The 21,545-nt window shown below is 35.0% G+C and overlaps 1 protein-coding gene across 1 annotated transcript in view; it reads right to left on the bottom strand.

Annotated features, from left to right (window-relative positions):
- USP32 (ubiquitin specific peptidase 32) overlaps window positions 1-21,545 on the bottom strand; it is a 218,945-nt gene that overhangs the window by 106,318 nt on the left and 91,082 nt on the right. Inside the window, 1 exon segment of the mRNA XM_074262000.1 lies at window positions 4,299-4,430. Within this exon segment, the coding sequence (XP_074118101.1) occupies window positions 4,299-4,430 (132 nt within the window).

Raw genomic sequence — 21,545 nt, 5'->3', positions numbered from 1 at the left:
ACAAGGACTTATTTTGAGCCCTTCAGAGGAGCTAGACCGGACCATCGCAATAATACAATATAATGGTTATGAGAGATCAGGTTCAAAAGCCATTTCTGACATTTACTGTGTTACATGAATAAAATAACTATCCCATACCTAAGATAAGAGCACTGCAAACCTTAGGTGTTATATAAATGTGAGTCACAAGTAAAAGCACATTTGCAAAAACATTATAGAAGAGAAAGGAGGGAAGTTAATTAAAAACATAGGATTAACAAATCACAAAAGAATGGAGGGACAAATAAGCCTATAGGCGGCTTGGCTTGAGGTCCAATCAAATCTGTTTATTCTAAAAGTTTTGACAGATGAAGCTTGAAGGAGAACAAAAAGATATAAAATAGAAAAGATGTAAGAATTTCTAGATCAAGTTTTTTTCTCATCACTCATGATAGAGGCATACCTTTTAATTTTAACATCTCAGTATCTAATATACTTAATTGAAAAGTTGAAGTGGTTTCTAATCATATTGAAAAAATGTTCTATATCACTATTGATTAGAGAAGAGCAAATTAAGACAACCTTACATCTTTCAGATTGGCTAGGATAATAGGAAAAAGTAGTGATTAATGTTGGAGGAAATGTGGGAAAACTGAGACACTAATGCAATGTTGGTGAAGTGAACTGATCCAATCATTCTGGAGAACAGTCTTTGGAACTATGGCCCAAAGGGCTATCAAACTGTATATTTTTTGTTTAAGCAGCACCTCTATTGGGTCTGTATCCCAGAGAGATCATAAAAAAGGGAAAGGGATCCACATGTGCAAAAATGTTTGTGACAGCCCTTTTTGTAGTGTCAAGGAACTGGTAACTGAGTGGATGTCCATCAGTGGGGGAGTGGCTCAATAAATTATGGTATATGAATGAAATGGAATATTATTGTTCTATAATAAACAATCCGCAGGATGATTTCAGAATGGCCTGGGAGAGACATATGAATTGATGCTACATGAAGTGAGTAGAACCAAGAGAACAGTATGCACTGCAACAAGATTATATGATGATCAATTGTGATGGATGTGGCTCTTTTCAACAGTGAGGTGATTCAGGGCAGTTCCAATAGATTAGTGTTGGAGAGAGAGTCCTCTGCATCCAAAGAGAAGACTATGGGGACTGAACATAGTATTTTCACCTTTGTTGTTGTTCTTTCTTTCTCTCTTTTTGATCTGATTTTTCTTGTGCAGTATGATAGATGTGGAAATATGTTAAGAAGAATTGCACATGTTTACCTATGTTGGACTACTTGCTGTTTAGGGGAGGGGGAAGGAAGGGAGGGAGGGAAAAAATTTTGGAACACAAGGTTTTGCAAGGTGAAGGTTAGAAACTATCTTTGCATGTATTTTGAAAAATTAAAAGCTATTTTTTAAAAGTAGAAATAGTATTTAAGAGGATAAAATTAAGAAAAGAACTGAATTGAATGAATATATAGAGAAGGAAAATGTAGAAACAGTAAAATGACATTCTAAAAGGGCTCAAAGATTTTTAAGGCCTCACAGAATGACACATGCCAAACAAGAAAAAAAACCATGGACAATATCCTCTCCCACAAGCCCCCCCCCCACTTTTAAAAAATAACATCTTTATGACAGTGCTTAGTACATGTATTCAAGATATCAATGAAAACACAGGAGAGGAATGGGAGCATTCACAAATGATTAAAGAAGACTAAATCTTGCGATCATTATTTGGCAAGATCCTCCAAATGTTCCTGTTTGTGGATAGCATTGTGTTGACTGCATGAAGTCTTAGGTTCTAAAGAAACCTCCAAAATGGAATCCTAGCAATAATTCACAAAGGGGAAAAAACCAAGAAACTAGTCGAAGAACATACTATCATTCTCAGATTGCGATATGCTATTGGATGGACAGACAGTACAATGAATTATTCTGTCACAATAGTTATTTTTGCACAGGGATTGAAAACAGGAAATGAATTGGCCCAATAACTTAAAATGAGGAAAGGAAATGAGTGAATTGCTCAGAGAATTATGTTGCACCTTCAATGATTCTAAACTATTCTTTTATACAATAATTCAACTTCATCATGCCACTTGAGAGAATTTCCAATGATATGATATGCTGAATTATCAAGAATCAGTATAATCCCAAATGACTGAAAATAACAGACAACTCAAAGCATATGAATAGATTAGAGTGAAGCATAATTACTATATTATGAAGAATATCACTAAAAATGAACCACTGTAAGAGAAGATTGCTATTCTTATAGTGAAAGATTTAATAGATACAGAGAAATGCAACAATACTCATTAAATGTTAAAGTCCTAGAGGAAGGCCTCTCTCATAAGGTGGATCCTCTGTGGAATATTTATAGGATAACAAAAAGGAAAAAAAAATAAGAAGATAAGGAGAGGATAGGATTGCAATAAGTGAATAGCTGCATTGATTAGATCAGAGATCTATGGAAGCATCAAGAAACTATTATAAAAGAATTAAAGACTGAACTTTTTAAGAATCCAAAAGAAAATTTTTTTTTCAAGCATTTTGGAGACATTCTACAGATAGAAGAAGAAATAACAAAGAATATTGTAAGTTATTTTATACCTTTACAAAGTATTTAAAAATGTGTTGTTGTTGTTCAGGCAATTGGGGTTAAATGATTTGCCCAGGGTCACACAGCTTGGAAGTAGTAAGTGTCTAAGGCTGGATTTGAATTCAAGTCCTTTTGACTTCAGGGCTAGTGTTCTATCAACTGTGCCATTTAGCTGCCCTTCTTAAAGCTAACCTGTCAGACTTGAAATAAGTAGAAATAAATTTTAAAATGTATGGCTCAGATGTTAGTATTTCTCATTCTGACACTGGATATATAATTTATATTCATTGTTCACTGTATAACAAATGTAATAATACTGTTTATTGATATGTTAATATCCCAATAGTAATGATTAATATTGTAGAAAATTTTGAGAATAAAATCCTATAAATTACAGTTATAGATTTGGAATTTGATAGTAGGCTTTTAGTCTTCAAATAGATTTAGCATATCAATATTCTTCATTAGGATGCAATGATTTGGAATGACTAATTGTGTGATCTCTCTCCCATCTATTGAAATATATTTTTTCTCTATCTGAATGAGATAATCAGTATAGTATCCCCCCCCTTTTTTTTAATGGCTATGAGAAGAAACAGAAGGAAAAAGAATTAAAGAATTTATAAATAGTGTTAAATGAGTTTAGCTTGCTTGTTTAGATATGAGATATGATTGTTTATTCTTTTGGAGATAAAGTAAAATACTGTTGTCGAGTAGCAACTGTGAGGCAGTGAAACATGATTAAACCAACATAGTCAAAAGACCTGGTTCACATTCTAGATTTGATTTTTACTAGCTTTCTAGCCTAGGCAAAGTCACATCATCTCTATGACTCTCATTTATAAAATAAAGAAACTGAAGTAGATATTAAGATTCCTTAGAACTCAAGCATTCTAAAAATTCTTGTTTCACATTGCTGGATTACAAACAGCAAAATTTGTCGGAAGGGACCTGAATCATCAGATCACAGAACTGGAAAGGATCTCACTGGTAAGCTTAACCAAAATTCTTATATGAAGCATGAATGCCCTTTACACCATCCTCAGTGTTCATTGAGCCTCTCTCTACTAAACAGTTGTAAGGAACTCACTACTAATCAGGCAATTCATTCCATTGTTGGATTCATTAGAAGTACTTCCTTTTACTTCTACATTTTTCTCCATATACCTTCTACTCACTGGGCCTTGTTTTACCCTCCAAGATTTAAGCAAAATAAGTTTAATCTCTCTTGTATATGAAAAAATTTAAATATCTGAAGACAGAGAAAATGTTCTACATAAATCTTATATTCTTTAGACTAACCATCTTCAATCAATGTTTCAAGAGATAATGATGATGGGACATAATTTTCAATCCTTTTCACTGTCCTTTCTAAAATGTTTCACCAAGAACGCAATATTCCAGATGTGGTCAGATCAAGGTAAAAAATATAATGAAACTAGCATTTTCATGAGATAGTATAACAATATTATTCTGGTAAATTTTTGATAAAGCATTCAAATACTCTTTGTGTTGAGTGACAGAAGAGAAAATTACACCCTAAAGGATTTCACACATTAACAGATTTTCTCAGAATTACAAAGTATTTAAATAAAAAACATGCTAAGGAGCATCATGAATGAAGACTGATCTAGGGAATGGGGGGTGGGTTGGGAAGAGAAAAATTCAACAAATGGACATTTACAGGCAATGAGAATGGCTCCTACCTTCACTCAGAGATGGATGAATGGGTGGCGAAACCAAAGGGCCAAATGTCTCTAAATCAAAACGGCCAGTCCGGGATTGAGCCTTCAGCAGCCAATAGCGTTTCTCAAGATCAATGATGTCTGATTCTTCCACTGACAGAGGCAAATCAAACAAAAAAGTAAACCAGCTAGGTTTGGTGGCCTGGATAGTCATTTTATTTTGGCAACAAGTTCAAATTAAACATTCTGTTTTCTAATTGTGCTGCTAAAATCAGATATCTGTATGACTTCAAATTAAATAGGAACAACAACAACCAAAAAAAAAAATCCCATTGGGGGGGAAAATCAAATTCATGATTTTTAAAATGTGAGAAAAAGTGAATTGAGATGACTAACAAAGAAAATAGGCTTAAAAAACAAGTAATATAATTGTTAGCATGAGCTATTTAAATAGTCTAAATTTTTTAAAATTGCCTAAAAGATGCAAGAAAACAAAAATAACATGCTAAGTATATCTCTCCTTTCATAAATTATTTGGCATTTAAATTTCAAAATCAGTAAAATAAAAATTCTAACTTTTAAAAGTTAGAATGAAAAGATAAGGAAACAAAGGAAATATCTTTTAAATAAATATAGCTTGAAATGACAGTAGTTCCTTTGTTTATCAGTGAATAAGGAGGATAATCATAAATTAGATTTATAGTTACATTTTGAAATTAATTTCCTTATCATTGATAAAAGGAAAAAACTACAAATACATCTGGGGTCAAACCAAAAAAGTATTAAACCAGTAGCTATTATATGCTAAGAAATATATTAGGTACAGAAAACCATGGTGATCCCTACCTTCCAGGAATTTATAATCTAGTAAGAAAGGCAAAATGAATACATGTAAGACAAAGAATATAGCATAGGATAAAATTAAAATGGCAAATTGTGTGATACAGACTACAAATATTATTGGAGTTCAGAAGAACTGAAAATCAAGTCACAAAGCATTTATTAAGTGCTTATTATTGGTCAAACAAAGTATGAAGTTCAAGGAATACAAATAAAAATAAGCAGGATACAACAGATCCTACCCTTAGGGAGTTTACATTTTAAAGGGAGAAGACAACACATAACAAGAAGGAAGGGCAAGCTGCATATGTGGCTATATGCTTATTAAATGATGGCTAGAAAATGATTTGTTCAGGAATTTGTTCCAGAAAAATTAAGTGAAAGCTTAGCTACAAGAATCTGACATCTCAAGGGCAAAGTACAAAGATTCAAATGATGGGCAAAGGGGAAATGAGGATAGTAAGAAACATGGTTTGAAAATGATGGCCAAGAGTAGCAAAAATCCATTGAAAAGAACTAGGAATTAAGTTATGCCTTTTAAAAGATAGAAAAGTTAACAGTAACATCAAGTGATGATAACCATATAAATACAGTTGAGAATGAACATGAAATATTTGTAGAAAGTATGCAGGAAGAAAAGGTACAAATTGGTTAACATTTTAATAAGGCAAGATAAGCACACTGAAAACTTGAAAGCAAGGGAAGGGTTTGAACATTGTGATCTTCAATAAGAATCTTGCGATAAAAGGGTTTCAAAAGAGGTCAATATAGTAGTAATATACAGAAAAATGATTGGTAATCCAAATGACAGACCTGAACTAAATTATAGCAATAGGAAGCGAAAGAAAGAGGATACAGTATATGCCACAAAGGAAATTACTAGAAATGATGAAATTGGTTATTAATTATCCCTGGAGAAATAAAGAAAAGGAATTTACTTTTCTATTGCTTCCTTCAAGTTTTTTATCTAAGACATTTTTGATCTCTTTCTTTCTGGTGTCTCCCTTGATTTAAATAATATCCTCAAAATTCTCTTTTCACTTTTAAATATTTTGTCTCTTGCTTGCTGCTCATTCTCTTTCTAACTTAATATGTATGATTCCCAAAATTTGTTCTTTTTTTCCTTCTCTCTAAATTCTCTTCCCAACCTTGGCTATATAATTCACGTGAAAAATCTCTTAGTTCAACCCCCTTCACTACACAAGAGAGGAAAATGAGTTCTCCAAGGACATAAAGATAGCTGAGAAGATCCATGGCTTTAACTCAATTCTTTTAACTACAAATATGGTGTCATATATGAGGATACTTAGAAGGAGTCTACATAGACAGAGGGCTTGCGTGAGACAATAATGTTGGGATGACCTTCACCCATATCAAAAACAATGAGGGGGTGAGAAAGAGAAATGCATTGGGAAAAGTGGGAAGGAAAAAGCAGAATGGTAAAATTTTCTCATAAAAGAGGCACAAAAGGAAGAAAAAGGAAGAGAAGGATAGGTTAGGGAGTGAGCAATGTTTGAATTTCAATGAAATAGATTCAAAGAAAAAAAAATATACGTGTTCAGTTGGAGACAGAAATCTATCTTAGCCAACATAGAAATAGAAGGCAATATAGATATGAAGGTATGAAACTGTAAAAATAAGAGTAGATTAACAGATTTTTGAGGAGGGACCGGAAATAAAAGAATAAACAAAAGAAAATAAGATGAAAAACACATTAACCATATCTGTGAATATGAACAGGATGAATTTACTCATAAAACAGAAGGGGAGAGCAAAATGGATTAGAAACCAGAATGCAACAATATACTGTTTACAAAAAATACACTTGAAACAGAAAGATACACACAGTCAAAATAAAGAACTGTAATAAACTCTAATATGATTCAGCTAACGTAGAAATAAAAAAGGCAGGGATATCAATCAGGATCTCAATTAAAGCAAACATAAAAAGACACCTAATTAAAAATGATCAAGAGAAAAACTACATTATATATAAAATCAAGTTAGTCAAATTGATAAAAATAAGAGCCAATCCCCAATTGATAAATGGTCAAAGGACATGAACAAGGAGTTTTCAGAAGAAGAAATCAAAGCTATTTTCAACCAAATGTTCTAAATCACTATTGATTGGAGAAAAATAAGTTAAATCAGATATAAGGTACCATCTTACATCTGTCACAAATGAAAAATGCTGAAAAGAATGAGGGAAAATAGGTATATCAATAAACTGTTGATGGAGTAATGAACTGGTTGAACCATTTGAGAATAATTTTGGACCTATGCCCAAAGAGCTATAAAAAGAGTGCATATTCTTAGATCCAGGTCAATGAGAGATAAAGAAAAATTAAAAGGACCTAAATATACAAAAATATTTAAAGCAGCTCTTTTTGTAGTGACAAAGAATTAGAAATTGAGGAGATGTTCATCAACAGGGAACAGCTGAGGGGAGTAGTTTATGGAAAAAATATAGCATGACCAATGTGAATGGATGCAAAATGAAATAAAAGGTACTGGGAGATTGTAACAATAATGTTGTAATAATGATCAACTGTGAAAGACTTAATTACTCTATCAATGCATCAATTCAAGACAATTCCAAAGGACTCATGGTGAAAAATGCTAGCTACATTTCCAAAAAGAAAACTGAGGAATTCTGGTTGCAATTTGAATTTTCTCTTTTCCTATTAGTAATACAGATAATATGGAAATATATTTTAAGTGACTTCACATGTATAATTATAATTTTGCTTACCTTCTCAATGGGTGAGGAAGAGAATTTGGAATACAAAATTTTAAAGAAAAGAATATTTGGGGGCAGCTAGGTGGTGCAGTGGATAGAACACCAGCCTTGAATTCAGGAGGACCTGAGTTCAAATCTGTCCTCAGACACTTAACACTTCCTAATTGTGTGACCGTGGGCAAGTCACTTAACCCCAGCCTCAGGGGTGAAAAAATACTTTAAAAAAATAAGTAAGTCATAAATTTATTGGGGGAGAAGAGACAACTGTTGCTTCTGTAGAGAAAATGTCATGCTGGGAGTTCTCAACACAAATGAAACCACAGCTTATGACCAAAAATGTTAAGAAGAAAAATTAGGAAACTATTTTTTCCCAGGTGGAAGATATGAGGAATGTGAACTCAGGCAATGTCAACGGGAAACTGGGTATTATGACAAGGGAAGATAATGGTTTGCTGAGGTGGAATTAACAGATCTTTTTACATGTCTATGAGGTAAAGAAATGTGAATATTAATGGCATATGTAAGAAACAAGGTATCAGGAGTTCTTGACCATGGCAATCTAGTAGAAAAGCCGCTGGTGCTTTTCCCTAGAATATTTTTCAATTATTGAACAGAATGTTAAATTTCAGTTAGACATCAGTGAACATAAAGATGTTTTTTTTCCTTCAACTAATTCACAGGTACCATGAAATCTATCAATGAACCTCAGGGCAAGAATCTCTGTTTAAGTCTATTGGTGAAAATATCTGCAAGGAAAACCTGTTTTGGCTTTCCTAATTGTATTCTAGCTCTTTTCACAGATGGCAAGGGTTGCCACTGTTGTACTGAATTGATCTATGTGTGAATAATATTTAAGTGAGGCATCATTCTCATTCTTTCCTCCAATCATCAAAGTGCAGTGCTAAGACGAAAGTCAGCTTACCACCATCAGAGTAGATCTAAAAGTTTTATTTATTTATTTTGTTAAAATGTTTGTAGGAAAGAAAAAAAGCTGTTTGTTTTTTGTAAAAAAACAAAACAAAACACTAGGATTATGCTTTCTCAAATACAAAAACTTAACTAAGTTTTCAAAGAAAATTAAAATAATCTATAAAAACAAACTACTTCTGCTATGTAATTTAAGTGTATATGTATATCTACACATAAACAAAATTTCACAAAGTAGTAAAAAAATACAAACCAACCCTATTCCTGTTTTTTTTTTACTTTTTAAATTTCTTCTGTGCAGTAAAAAGTTTAGTAATGTTTCTTTTTTCTGTCACTAGTAATTGACTTGCCTTTTGCTCCTTATACTCTTGTAAACATCTCCTACTTTTAAGAAATATTATAGTCTAACAAATATAAATCAACACAATGCCCCTATCTGAAAACATATATCTCACTGGATATCTCAAGAATGTTACCGTTCTGTGAAAAGGTAGAGGGAGGAGGTGGCTGGATGAGTAATAAATAGAGCACTAAATCTGGAATCAGAAATTAACTAGCATGTATCCCTGACTCAGCCCCTTAATCTGTGTCTCTTAGACTCCTTACCAAGAAAATGGTGATGATAATGCTACCTACACTGACATGGTTATTGTGAGAATAAAGTGAGAAAATATTTATAAACAGCTTAGTACTGTGTTTGCAACAGTAATGTTAATCAAAAACAGTATCTCAAGTCCATGAGACATTGCATGACAACTAGATCTATATGAGAAATGAACATGCATGTGGAATTCCAAGCCAGGGCAAAGAGTTCACAATCCAAATAAACGTTTACCTATTTATGAAATTGGGACAAAGTGAAGAAGAAACCCAGAAATCTCCATCTAAATAGGAGTGGGAAGGGAGGAGAAATCATGAACAATCAAAGCAGCAAAACCAGTATTCTTTTCCTTTGGGAACCACTAGACTATGAAGATATGACAGTCTGCTTATCTAACAGGGTCCCAGCTGTATAAGCAGATTTCTAGTCTACTATGAACTAAATGGAACACAAATGGACAATATACATACATGAAAGCATACACACACATAAATATCTATAGATATATACACATATATACAATCATGTAAAACAAATATGTAAGGCCATGTACTATGCATACTTCCACTTGTCATCTCTTTTGAAGCAAATAGTAACTTTATTTATACATCCAAGTCTTTCTATAATCTTCTAAATCAATCAGCTCTATCATTTCCTACACTACAATAGTATTCCAACTCAAATCACATTCTATGTGAGAGACAGTCTTTCCTCAATTTCCTGCATTCCTAATTTTTTTTCTGGTAATGGAGGTTTTATTTATACAAGAAAATTTTAACTGAAAATAATCAAATTGTCTATTTTATACTCCAATAGTGCTCCCATCTTATAATTTAAGATCTGATACTGCTAAATTTCCTTCTTTCACATCTTTTCTCCCTCATCAGGGTTTTTCTTTTCTTTTCTTTTTGCGCTAATTTTTTGAGATGCATTGAATAAACTAGTTAAATTTGTCATTTTAAATCATATTAATTTTACCTACTAACAATAAATATTGCTTCAATTATTTAAATCTGCTTTATTTATATTAAAAGTGTATTATAAAAGGGTGTTCCAAATCACTATTCATCAAAGAAATGCAAATTAAGACAACTCTGAGATACCAGTACACACCTGTCAGATTGGCTAAGATGACAGAAAAAAATTATGAAATGTTGGAGGGGATGCGGGAAAACTAGGACACTGATGCATTGTTGGTGGAGTTGTGAATGAATCCAACCATTCTGGAGAACAATCTGGAATTATGCCCAAAAAGTTATGAAACTGTGCATGCCCTTTGATCCAACAATGTTACTACTTACTGGGCTTATATCCCAAAGAGATACTAAAGAAGGGAAAGGGACCTGTGTCAAAATGTTTGTGGCAGCCTTTTTTGTAGTGGCTAGAAACTGGAAAATGAATGGATGCCCATCAATTGGAGAATGGTTGGGTAAATTGTGGCATATGAATGTTATGGAATATTATTGCTCTGTAAGAAATGACCAACAAGATGAATACAGAGAGGCTTCGAGAGACTTACATCAACTTATGCTGAGTGAAATGAGCAGAACCAGGAGATCATTATGCACTTCAATAATACTGTATGAGGATGTATTCTGATGAAAGTGGCTATCTTAGACAAAGATTTCCAACTGATCAATGATGTATAGAATCAGCCACACCCAGAAAAGGAACACTGGGAAATGAGTGTGAACTTTGCATTTTTGTTTTTCTTCCCAAGTTATTTTTATCTTCTGAATCCAATTCTTCTTGTGCAACAAGAGAACTGTACGGTTCTGCACACATATATTGATTGTATCTAGGATATACTATAACACATTTAACATGTATGGGAATGCCTGCCATCTAGGGGAAGGGATGGAGGGAGGAAAGGGAAAGTCGGAACAGAAGTGAGTGCAAGGAATAATGTTGTAAAAAATTACCCATGCATCTGTTCTGTCAATAAAAAGTTATAATAAAAAAAAAAATAAAAGTGAAAAAAAAGTATATTACACTGGGACAGCTAGTTGGTGCAGTAGATAGAGGACCAGCCCCAAAATCAGGAAGACCTGAATTAAAATCTGGCCTCAGACACTTAACAAGTCCTAGACTTGTGCCTCTGGGCAAGTTACTTAATCCCAGCTTCAGGGAAAAAAAAAAAAAAAAAAAAAATAGTGATTACTATCAGTGATTTTTTTTACACAATTCTACTACAGCTTTTATTTTTAGCTGTATCTCATTTTTACTGTGTTTCCTGAAAGCAACATATTATTGAATCAAAATGAGTAAATTCATCTCACATACTAAGCTACAATTACTTATAAAATACATAAGTCTTTTATTTGTAAATACACAAGATTTCCATCTTCCTATTTTTCTGTTATCTTCCTCACCCTACTTACCATATCTCTCCTCACTCATAATTTACTTCTACTCATATTATCTTGCCCTTAGGCCCTACTCCCTAACCTACCCAGCTGCATAAGGGTCCTTCCCTTATCCTCTCCCCACACCTATCCCCTTGCCCTCATATTTCTTTCTGAAATAAGATATTTCATACCCTTCTAGATGTAAGTTATTCCCTTTTTAAGGCATTCCCAGTGAAAAAGTTTTCAGTACTACCTGACCTCCCCCACCATTTGCTTCTTTTGAATCAATTTTTACTTTCATGCCTCATTTACTCCTTTTTTTCTCCACAACCAGTTTTTTACCCTTGAGGCAGTTGGGACTAAGTGACTTGCCCAGGATCACACAGCTAGGAAGTGCTAAGTATATATATGAAGCCTCATTTGAACTCAAGTCCTCCTGACTTCTGGGCTGGTACTCTCTCCATTTCGCCACCTCGCTGCTCCCCTAGCTCAAGGTCCAAGTCTTTCTTCCCAACTATTCAAATAATGATGAGTCATAAGAATACTGATAACATTTTCACATATAAACAATTTGATCTTATTGAGTCCCTTATAATATATATCTTTAATGTTTACTTTATATTTTTTATAAATCTTATATATTGAACTTTCCATTAAGGTCCAGAGTTTTTGTCATAAAAACTTGAAAGTGTTTGAGCCCATTAAATATCCTTTTTTTGCCCACTCAGGATTACACTTAATTTTACTGAGTAAGTTACATTCTTATTCTTATTATTCTTAAATATAGCAACTGCTAAATCTTATGTAATCCTTATTGTAGCTCTATGATATTTTAATATTTTTTCCCTTGTTGCTTGAAATATTTTTTCCTTTCCCTGGGAATTTTGAAACTTGCTATGATATTCCTATAAGTTTTCCTCCTGAAATATTTTTTCAGGTAGTGATCATAGAGATTTTTTTGTTTTGTTTTTCTTTTTTGCTCTGTCATCTTGTTCTAGAACTTCAAGGAACTTTTCCTTGATAATTTCTTATAATACTGTATCAAAAAAAATTTTTTTTTGTAATTTTCAGGTAGTCTAATTTTATATTATTTCTTCTCAATCTGTGATCAAGAGTAGTTTTCTCAGGAAATATTTTATATTCTCTTCTATTTTTTTTTTTTTCATTTTTTTGACTTTGTTTCTTGGTGAGCTTCACTTTGTTCAATTCTAGTTTTCAAGGAATTATTGGTTTCTTTTTTTGTTTGTTTGTTTTTTGCTAAGGCAACTGAGGTTAAATGACTTGCCCAGGGTCACACAGTTAGGAAGTATTAAGTGTCTGAGGCCAGATTTGAACTCTGATCCTCCTGATTTCAGGGCTGATACTCTATCCACTGGGAATTATTTTCTTCCTTAAATTTTTGATTCCTTATTTAGTTAGTTGTCTTAATTTTCTTGAATTTTTTTGAATTGCTCTTTTTTTTCACTCTAATTTTTCACCAATCTTTCTTATTTAACTTTTAAAGTCCTTTTTGAGTTCTTACATGAACTTTTGTTCTTAGAACCATTTGATGTTTCTCAATGAAAAATGAATGGCTTTTTTAGCTCCACTATCTTCCTCTAAATATGAACCCAGCTCTTTTTTCTTCCCATAGTAGCTAATGCTTTTAATAAATTTTATTTTGAGTGTAAACTGTTTGCATTTTTGTTTTTCTTCCCAGGTTATTTTTACCTTATGAATCCAATTCTTCCTTTGTAACAACAACAACAACAAAAATTTTTGGTTCTGCACACATATATTGTATCTAGGATATACTATAACATATTTAATATGTATGGGCAAGCCTGCCATCTAGGGGAGGGGGTGGAGGGAAGGAGGGGAAAATTCAGAATAGAAGGGAGTACAAGGGATAATGTTGTAAAAAATTACCTATGCATATGTACTGTCAAAAAATGTTATAATTATAAATTTAATAAAAAAAATTAATTTTTATTTTTATTCCATTTTTATCAGCTATTAATATAATCAAGTTCCAGTCCTGAGGGACAGAGAATGGTGCCCTACTCCTAAAACCAAGGCTACCATACAATCCTACAAATGCTCTTACTTCCCTCCCTCTGGTAGATATAAACTATGGCTATCCTCTCTTCCTAATGAAGAGGGGACCCAGAAACTCTGAAAATCCTAGAAGGAGAAAATCTCTTTCAACTCTGCCTCAAGAGACAGTTTCACTCTTGTTATCTGGGTGGGGTTGGCTCAGTTCTGAAACTCATTGAATTCAATTCAAATTCTAGCTCAAGCTGAAACCCAGCTAAAGCCAACTTGGGACTCTACCCACAACCCCCTTCAGCTAAATCTCTCATCATAAAAAGAGCCAAAATAAAACCCTCTCTTTGCAGAGGTTCTGAAGTGGGTTGTGGTCCCTTTAAGAAACTGTATGTCCTATTGATCTGTGATTCCTTTCAGATTCCCAGCCCCTCCTGGCTGAGTTATAACCTCCCCAGACAAAATCCTCTTTCCTGGATGCCCAGGGCCTTTGATTCACAAATCCTGGTCAAAAGCATCCCTTTGAATTCCAATAGGACATCCGGGCTTGTCCCAGCCCCCACTGGAGCTGAGCCAACTTGGGCTCTCCCAGCCCACACAGGTTCTGATCTGCTTCAGTTATCCCAGCCCCCATTCTGACTTGCTTGGGTTGCCCAGCCCCTACTGATTCTGAACTGCTTGGGTTTCGCAACCCCCACCCAAGACAACAAACATAATGAGCTTCCATCAACTAACGTCTTTGCAGATAGCCCTTGGCAGCTCCCTTTGCTGCCAGGACTTTCTGTCCACTGAGAACTGCATTTTCAGCGCAAAACTCCATTTTCCATATATCTGCCCTCTGGAATAATATTCTTTTCCAGTGCCATCCTCTCTTTACTCTCACCTATTTCCCTAACCAGACCTTATGCCACTCTGGCAGGATTTCTAACCTTACTTCCAATTCCCATAATAAACCCTTTTATCAATCAATGTTTTCGGGTCTGTAAATTCTTTTACAGAGAACCTCTGTGCTGCCAGAAGGGAGTCCCCAAAACTCTGCCCTTGTGCGAAATCCCAAGGAGTTGCAGGGGAGCCAAACCTCTCCATTTGGTTCATTGAACCCCGAACCTGCTATTAGACCTTATCATTTAACTCCCTGACCACCAGAAACCCTGATTTCATTTTGGTTCTCTAAATCTAAACCTCATCACTTAGAACTGAAAGCAGGAACTCTACTCTCCCACAAGTGTCCTCAAATAACAGGGTCCTGACCCTTCTGCTACTTCACCAGACATGTATCTCCTTCCTCAGAGCATTGCCAGCCATGGATGTATCTCAGCCATGGGATGCCTGGGATTTCTGAATCTTCTATTCTGCCTTTATAATTTTAAGAGATGAGTTCCAGAGGGAGTGGCTGCTAGCTAACCCAGCTGCCTTCAGGGCTTTTGACTGATTGTTGTTGATTCCACTGAGACAGGTAAAGGTGGCTGTACTTCTCTCAGGTGAGTCTTTTCTGGAGTTTTGTCAAGTTGTCTTTCAGAGTATAATTGCTTTACCCCAACTGCTCTTTATTCTACTGCTTTATAATCACTCTAAGGCAAAGTTCTCTCTCTCTTTTTTTTTTTTTTTTTAATTTTTGTGAAGGAAATTTAGCGAGCCAAAAGTTTCTGAGCCACTCCACCATCTTTCCAGAATTCTCTTGATAATTTAGTCTGACAATTCTTAAATTACCTATGGTTGATCTGTTTTTGAAGAGGGTTTATTACAAATAAGAATAACTATTCTTCATCCACCATTAGGTCCAATTCTCTCTCGTTCACAACTACAATGCACCATATTTTCAGCAATGCAACTAGAATTTGGCCTTTTTTGGCTATCCATAATCAAATCCAACCCAGTCATAAGATCCAAACTTCAGAAACAGCTTGCTAATGACACACAGATTACTATCAAAAATGTTATGCAGAAAATCCAAATATTTCCCTCTAAGCAAAGCATTTTTTAAAATCACTTTTACATAAAGCAGTGCTTAAAATCAATGGCCTATATCAAGCTTCAAATAGTTGACTGAGTGACACTTGAAACTAAGAGGATAATGAAGTAAGGATTAAGTGAAATAAAATTCACTAGGTAATTTATTGACCAGTTAAGGAATTTCACACTTATTCAGAGAATGTTTTTTTAAAATTATAAATTCTTATGTAGCAAAGAAAACAAATATATAATTTTATTTTGTAGGAATAGTACTGGAATATCATAGTGATGTAACAAAGCTTCTAGGGGAGACAGCAATAATTTCAAGGTCCTCTGACCTTAGGGGCTTCTGTTCCAACTATCATTGATTCTAAGTCTTCTGGCATTGGAATCTGTGATCCTAAGACTCTCTGATCTAAGAATGAAATTGTTCTGTTTTGTTTTTTTTTTCCCCCCCTGAGGCAATGGGGTTAAGTGACTTGCCCAGCTAGGAAGTGTTAAGTATGGGAGACCAGATTTGAACTGAGGTCCTCCTCACTTCAGGGCTGGTGCTCTATCCACTACACCACCTAACTGCCCCTAGAAAGATATTGTTCTATCAATGACTGTAGAATTCTTTTGGCTTGGGAATATAAGAAAAATATATAATATGATATAATATAATGTAATATAACATAACATAATATAATATCTATAATATTACACTGAATGATACATAATAAGAATATTTCTTCCCTTAAAGTTTAGGAAAGATATATTAGTAATCTTGAGACTCTTTAATCTTAGGATGCTAGTTTTAATAATATTGTCTGTAAATGATGCTAAAGTCTTCTGGCTTTAGGATAGTCCTAGGTTTGCTGGTCAGTGATAACCAAATTCAGAAGACCACTTCAAGTTCTATCTCTAAACCATAAAATTAGCACATCAATGGCATGAATTGGATAAATTTGTCTCCTTCTTTCAAGTTTTAAGCTCAATTCTCCTGGAATTTAGAGTGCTTCAATTGGTGATATTATTACAATAAACTTTGCCCCCAGACTTGGATATGGGTTCAAACCTGAAAATTCTTTTGAGACACCTAGGGACACCAGTCTGTGAACCCAACCTTTTGGTGTCCCTTCCCAATCTCAAAACTTGGGGGCCTGAAGGGGAAGAGTCTAGCCTCCCCTGGGTTGATTCCTTCCTTGTCATGATAAGCTCCCCATGTTTTTTCTCCCACAATCCTATAGCCAGATCACCCCAAGCCACTGCGAGAAGGCTTATCTGGATCATTGTGAGTTCCACACTAAGAAAATTTTCTTTGAATGAGGAATGAAATTCTTGTAATTTTTAGCAAAGTTCCTAGGGAATCTTTACCACCTTTCCACCTCCTCTGAGATTCCACAGGAGATGAAGTGCTATAGGATAACTTTGGGCAAAAATGATGACTAGGAAGACCCAAAACTCTCTAAAACTCCTTGAAGGACAGATTCTCCTTGAATCCGGCCTTTATAGGGAACCCTGCCCAAGGAAAACATCCTAACAGCTTCATTCTGTTTTCCTGAGAGACAGACACCACCTCCATTGATAATACTCACTACTGACTAAGCTTCCCATTGAATTAAAGACACTTATTCAATTCTTTTCAAATTCCAGCTCAAACTGACCAGCTCCCATCAGGAATAGCCCTCAAATTGTAGCTAAGGCTTCTATTATAAAAAGAGCCAGTTTTAAACTTAGCCCTTTGCAAAGGACCTAACATGCTATACCATGCTATTCCAAGAAAACCTCTGCCCGATAAAATAATATTCTCTTTCAGCATTACCCTCTTTTTATCTCCCTCAGCTATTTCCCTAACGAGACTTTATACCAATGGTCCTCAAACTTTTTAAATAGGGGGCCAGTTCACTGTCCTCAAACTGTTGGAGGGCCGGACTATAGTAAAAACAGAAACTCACACTCTGTCTCCAGTCCTCAGCCCATTTGCCATAAACATTCTCAGTGGGCTGCATCTGGCCTGTGAGCCGTAGTTTGAGAACCCCTGCTTTATACCTTTTTATTGGGATTTCTCTACTAGAAATTCTCTCTCTATATGCCAGGACTCCTCCACTACTTTACATCTGTGGGGACTTTGCCACTAAGGAATTCAGCCTTTCTATTCATGCATAGCAAAGGCTGACTTTCCAATGCCAATAAAAACTTCTTTTTATCAGTCTAGCTTTTTGGGTTCATAAATTCCTTTACAAAGAACCTCTGCATCACCAGAAGAGGGTTCCCACAATTCCCTACCTTGTGCTGAATCTTAGGGGGAACCAAATGTTTTCATTTGGTTCCCTGAACCTGCCACTAACTTCATCTTTAACTCCCTGACCACCAGGAACCCTAATCTCATAATTTTGATTCCCTGAATCTAATCTCATCAATGAGACAGTACCCTTCCATATCATTTTTTCTGTGTCTGCGTCTCTGTGCAGAATGTCTCTGTCATGTTTGTTCTGTGAGCTAGATTCTGCTACCTGGAAAGATTTAAAACACAACCAGCAAGAAAAAACCTCTATGCTGTAGTTAGGATACTGGGAAGATTTCTTAAAAAGCCTAACTTTTTTCCTTGGCTCAGGCCAAGCTGGGAGTTACACAAAAATATTAGTTAATTAAAATTAAAATAACACCTTAGCAGATTATAAAAGTTTTGAAAGGAATAATTAAGATATTTGGCAATTAATCATCTTAAGATGGCAAGAAAAATTCCTGGAACTTTGGGGATAATTCTAGGAATTTACCCCATTCTGAAAGGAAAAAAAAAAAAAAAAAGAAAAGAAAAAACACACTAGGTAAATAGCAACTTTTTGCTAACCCTTCCTTGACTTCTAAATTGTCCAGAGACCCTCTTCTGCTCCTTTGGGAAAGCACCCTAGAAAATATTAAGGGACCTTCTCCACTCCACTCCCCACAGTGATTTTGAGAGCATCTCAGTTGTGGAAATTGCTAACAAGATCAATATGAGCCCAAGTCTCTCTCTGCTAACTCTTCTCATCTCAAAACTGTAGGGAAATTCAAATTCTGCCTCACCTATAGAAATAGGGAAAGCAACAAAATCCAAATACCTCCCCAAATCAGTTTTGGAGGAGTGAGGGTAAGATCCAATGGTCAGAATTTCCTGAAGCTGACACATAAAACTACCATCAAAGGGAAATCCTGGTACTAGTCACCTCAGCCTTCAGCAGAAATTCTGTCTGGAATTTCCCAGGAAGAATTTGGTTGACCCTGGTACCACCTAGCATGGCAATGTAAAATGAGAAAAGTTAGTCAGCCTCTGCATTTGGTAAGACCACCATTCTCTGTTTCAATTGTGGATATGTATTAGCAATGTAATTTATGGCAAATTATTTTATCTCTCCCCAGTTTTCTTATTTGTAAAGAAAAATAATAGTTGTTTTGTGAACATCACATGATTGCAAAAGTATTTAGCATAAAACATGCTATATGAATGTTAACTGCTTTGTTGGATATAATTACTTCATAAATGATGACTTTATGGATTTTTTTAAAGATATGACCGACAGATAAATGATTTCTATGTGTGTGTAAAGTAATTTGGAAATTTGTTCTGAGATATGGTAGTAAAAGCAATTTTAAAGCCCACTAAATGGATAGGTAAATTACACTGATAAGTATTAACAGAAGAGTTTGGGAATTTTAGGAAAACAGAAAAGCAATGTGCTACTACTTTAAAAACACTGGTAAACAGCCTGCTTTTGAGTTAGGATCTGAAGTCAGACTTCTTAGGGCTCTGTTAGTAAAAACTGGCACCTTAACTCTTTTCTTGGCTCACAAAAGAGAAATTATTTTCATGAATTGGAAAATAATCAAATTTCAATTCAATTTGTCTAGGGCATTTAATCAGAATCTAGGGAAATCTCATTAATTAAAATTTAGTCAATTTGAAATCTGTTCTATCTCAATTTTAAGAATTGTCATTTTCTCTCTAAAACAAAAGAAAAACTTAAGGAAATATAAGCTACAGCTAAGACTATATGTTATTAAGACAAGTTATTTGGAGTTACTGTCATGTTAAATCTAAAATTGGTAATTATTGTGTGTGGAACAAGAGGGATGAGTTGAAAGCCTTATCAGCTCACCTCCAAGTTATGAGATGTGCAACACCTTTCCCCCCTTCACAAAGTGGAGGGAGGTATCAAACAGCACAGCCCATGAAAACACTAAGAATTGTTGGGGTGGGCAATACCAAGTTCAGCCCCTTCTCTGGGGTCTCTGTCAACTCCCCTTAATTTATAAGCTTGCTGCTTTTCTTGAAACCGTCAGAGTGAGCAAGGTCATCGGTCCTGAGAAATAAGTCTGTTTAGGATTTATAGTTTCTAAACAAGGAATGTAATTACTAAGACTCTATAAGCTTGTATGATTGATGCTTTGCATTAGAATAAGTTTAAACATATAAAACAAAGCTCATGTGTAAGTCATGAGAAACTTTTAAAAATACTGTATGCAGTCCTAAGCTGCAATGAATAAAATTTGCTATTAGAGATTTAAAAAAAAAAAAAAGTCTCTTGGGACTTTAACTAATATTCTTTTGAGTTTTGAATTTAATTGTCTGTAACCCCCCAAAGAAATACTCTAAATCACTTAGAGTGGTGCCTTCCTGGGATCTGGGCAAGAACTGCGAGGACAACCTTAGCCTCTGCTTAAGGTTTGATCCTTCTGACTCAGTTTACCAGTTCTGTTTGTTTCCATCTGATTTTTTCTGAGTCTGGCTGTAAGGTGGAATTATTACTGCCATGATAAGCTATCATACAGATCTAAGGATGTTGAAGCCTGTAGGAACTGTTTTGGCACTATTATAATTATGTCCCTGCTTTTTCCTCTTATAGCAAATTTCTATAATCAGAGCAAAAGGTCAGTAGAATCCATGAACCCAATACAAGTATCCCAGGGGACACAATAGCTTTCTATCTTGGATCTTAAAGATTCTCTTGAATGGGCAAATCCAGGGAAACATAACTCCCACCAATTAAGAATTGTCTTGTTTTTTCTCTTAAAAAAAAGAAAAAAAAAAGAAAAACTTATTTACCATGGAGGTGGCTCAGGGTTTCTGTGAGAACTCCCACATATATGGAAAGGCCCTGCCAGTATGTAGATGAAATCTTGATCTGTAGCCTTAACTTTCAGCTCTTCTCCCCTACCCAGGGCAATGAAATTTCTTTATCTAAAGACCCACTTTGCCTATTACTCTGTTAAGACCCTGAAGGATTTACTTGCTCCAGCCTTAGCCCTAAAGCCTTTTATACTGTATATTGATGGAAGGCAGAGCAAGGTCCTAGGGGTCCTTGGTTCCCTATCCCAAGCCCCTTGCTTACTTCTCAAAGAAACTTAGTGTCTTTGGGGTGATCTTCCTATCTTAGAGCAGTGGTTGCCACAGCCCTTCTAATTGAGGATGCCTCTAAGTTCACCCTAGGCCAACCATTGGAAGTTCTAATCCCCTATCAGGTTCAGAGCATTTTGGAAGCCAAAAGGCATCAGTGGTTTGCCAGTGAAAGGCTTACCATTTATCAGGTTTTCCTACTAGACACTCCAAGTTGAGTCTCTAGGTGTGCCACACTCTTAACCGTGCTCCTCTGCTCCTTGACAACATTCAGTCAGGAGACATCATTCATAATTGTGAGGAAGCTTTAGATTCTATCTACTCCAGCAAATGTGACTTAAGGGACATTCCTCTTCACAACCCAGATAGTGAATGGTTTACAAATGGGTCCAGCTTTCTTGAAAATAAGTTAAGAAAGGCAGATTATTCTGTGGTGACCCTCAATAGCATCCTGGAGGCTAAGCCACTCCCTCCCCCC

The sequence above is a fragment of the Sminthopsis crassicaudata genome, chromosome 4, assembly GCF_048593235.1.
Source record: "Sminthopsis crassicaudata isolate SCR6 chromosome 4, ASM4859323v1, whole genome shotgun sequence".
NCBI lineage: Eukaryota > Metazoa > Chordata > Mammalia > Dasyuromorphia > Dasyuridae > Sminthopsis > Sminthopsis crassicaudata.
The sequence above is the reverse complement of the archived record's forward strand: the minus strand, read 5'-3'. Positions and strand labels throughout refer to the sequence as shown.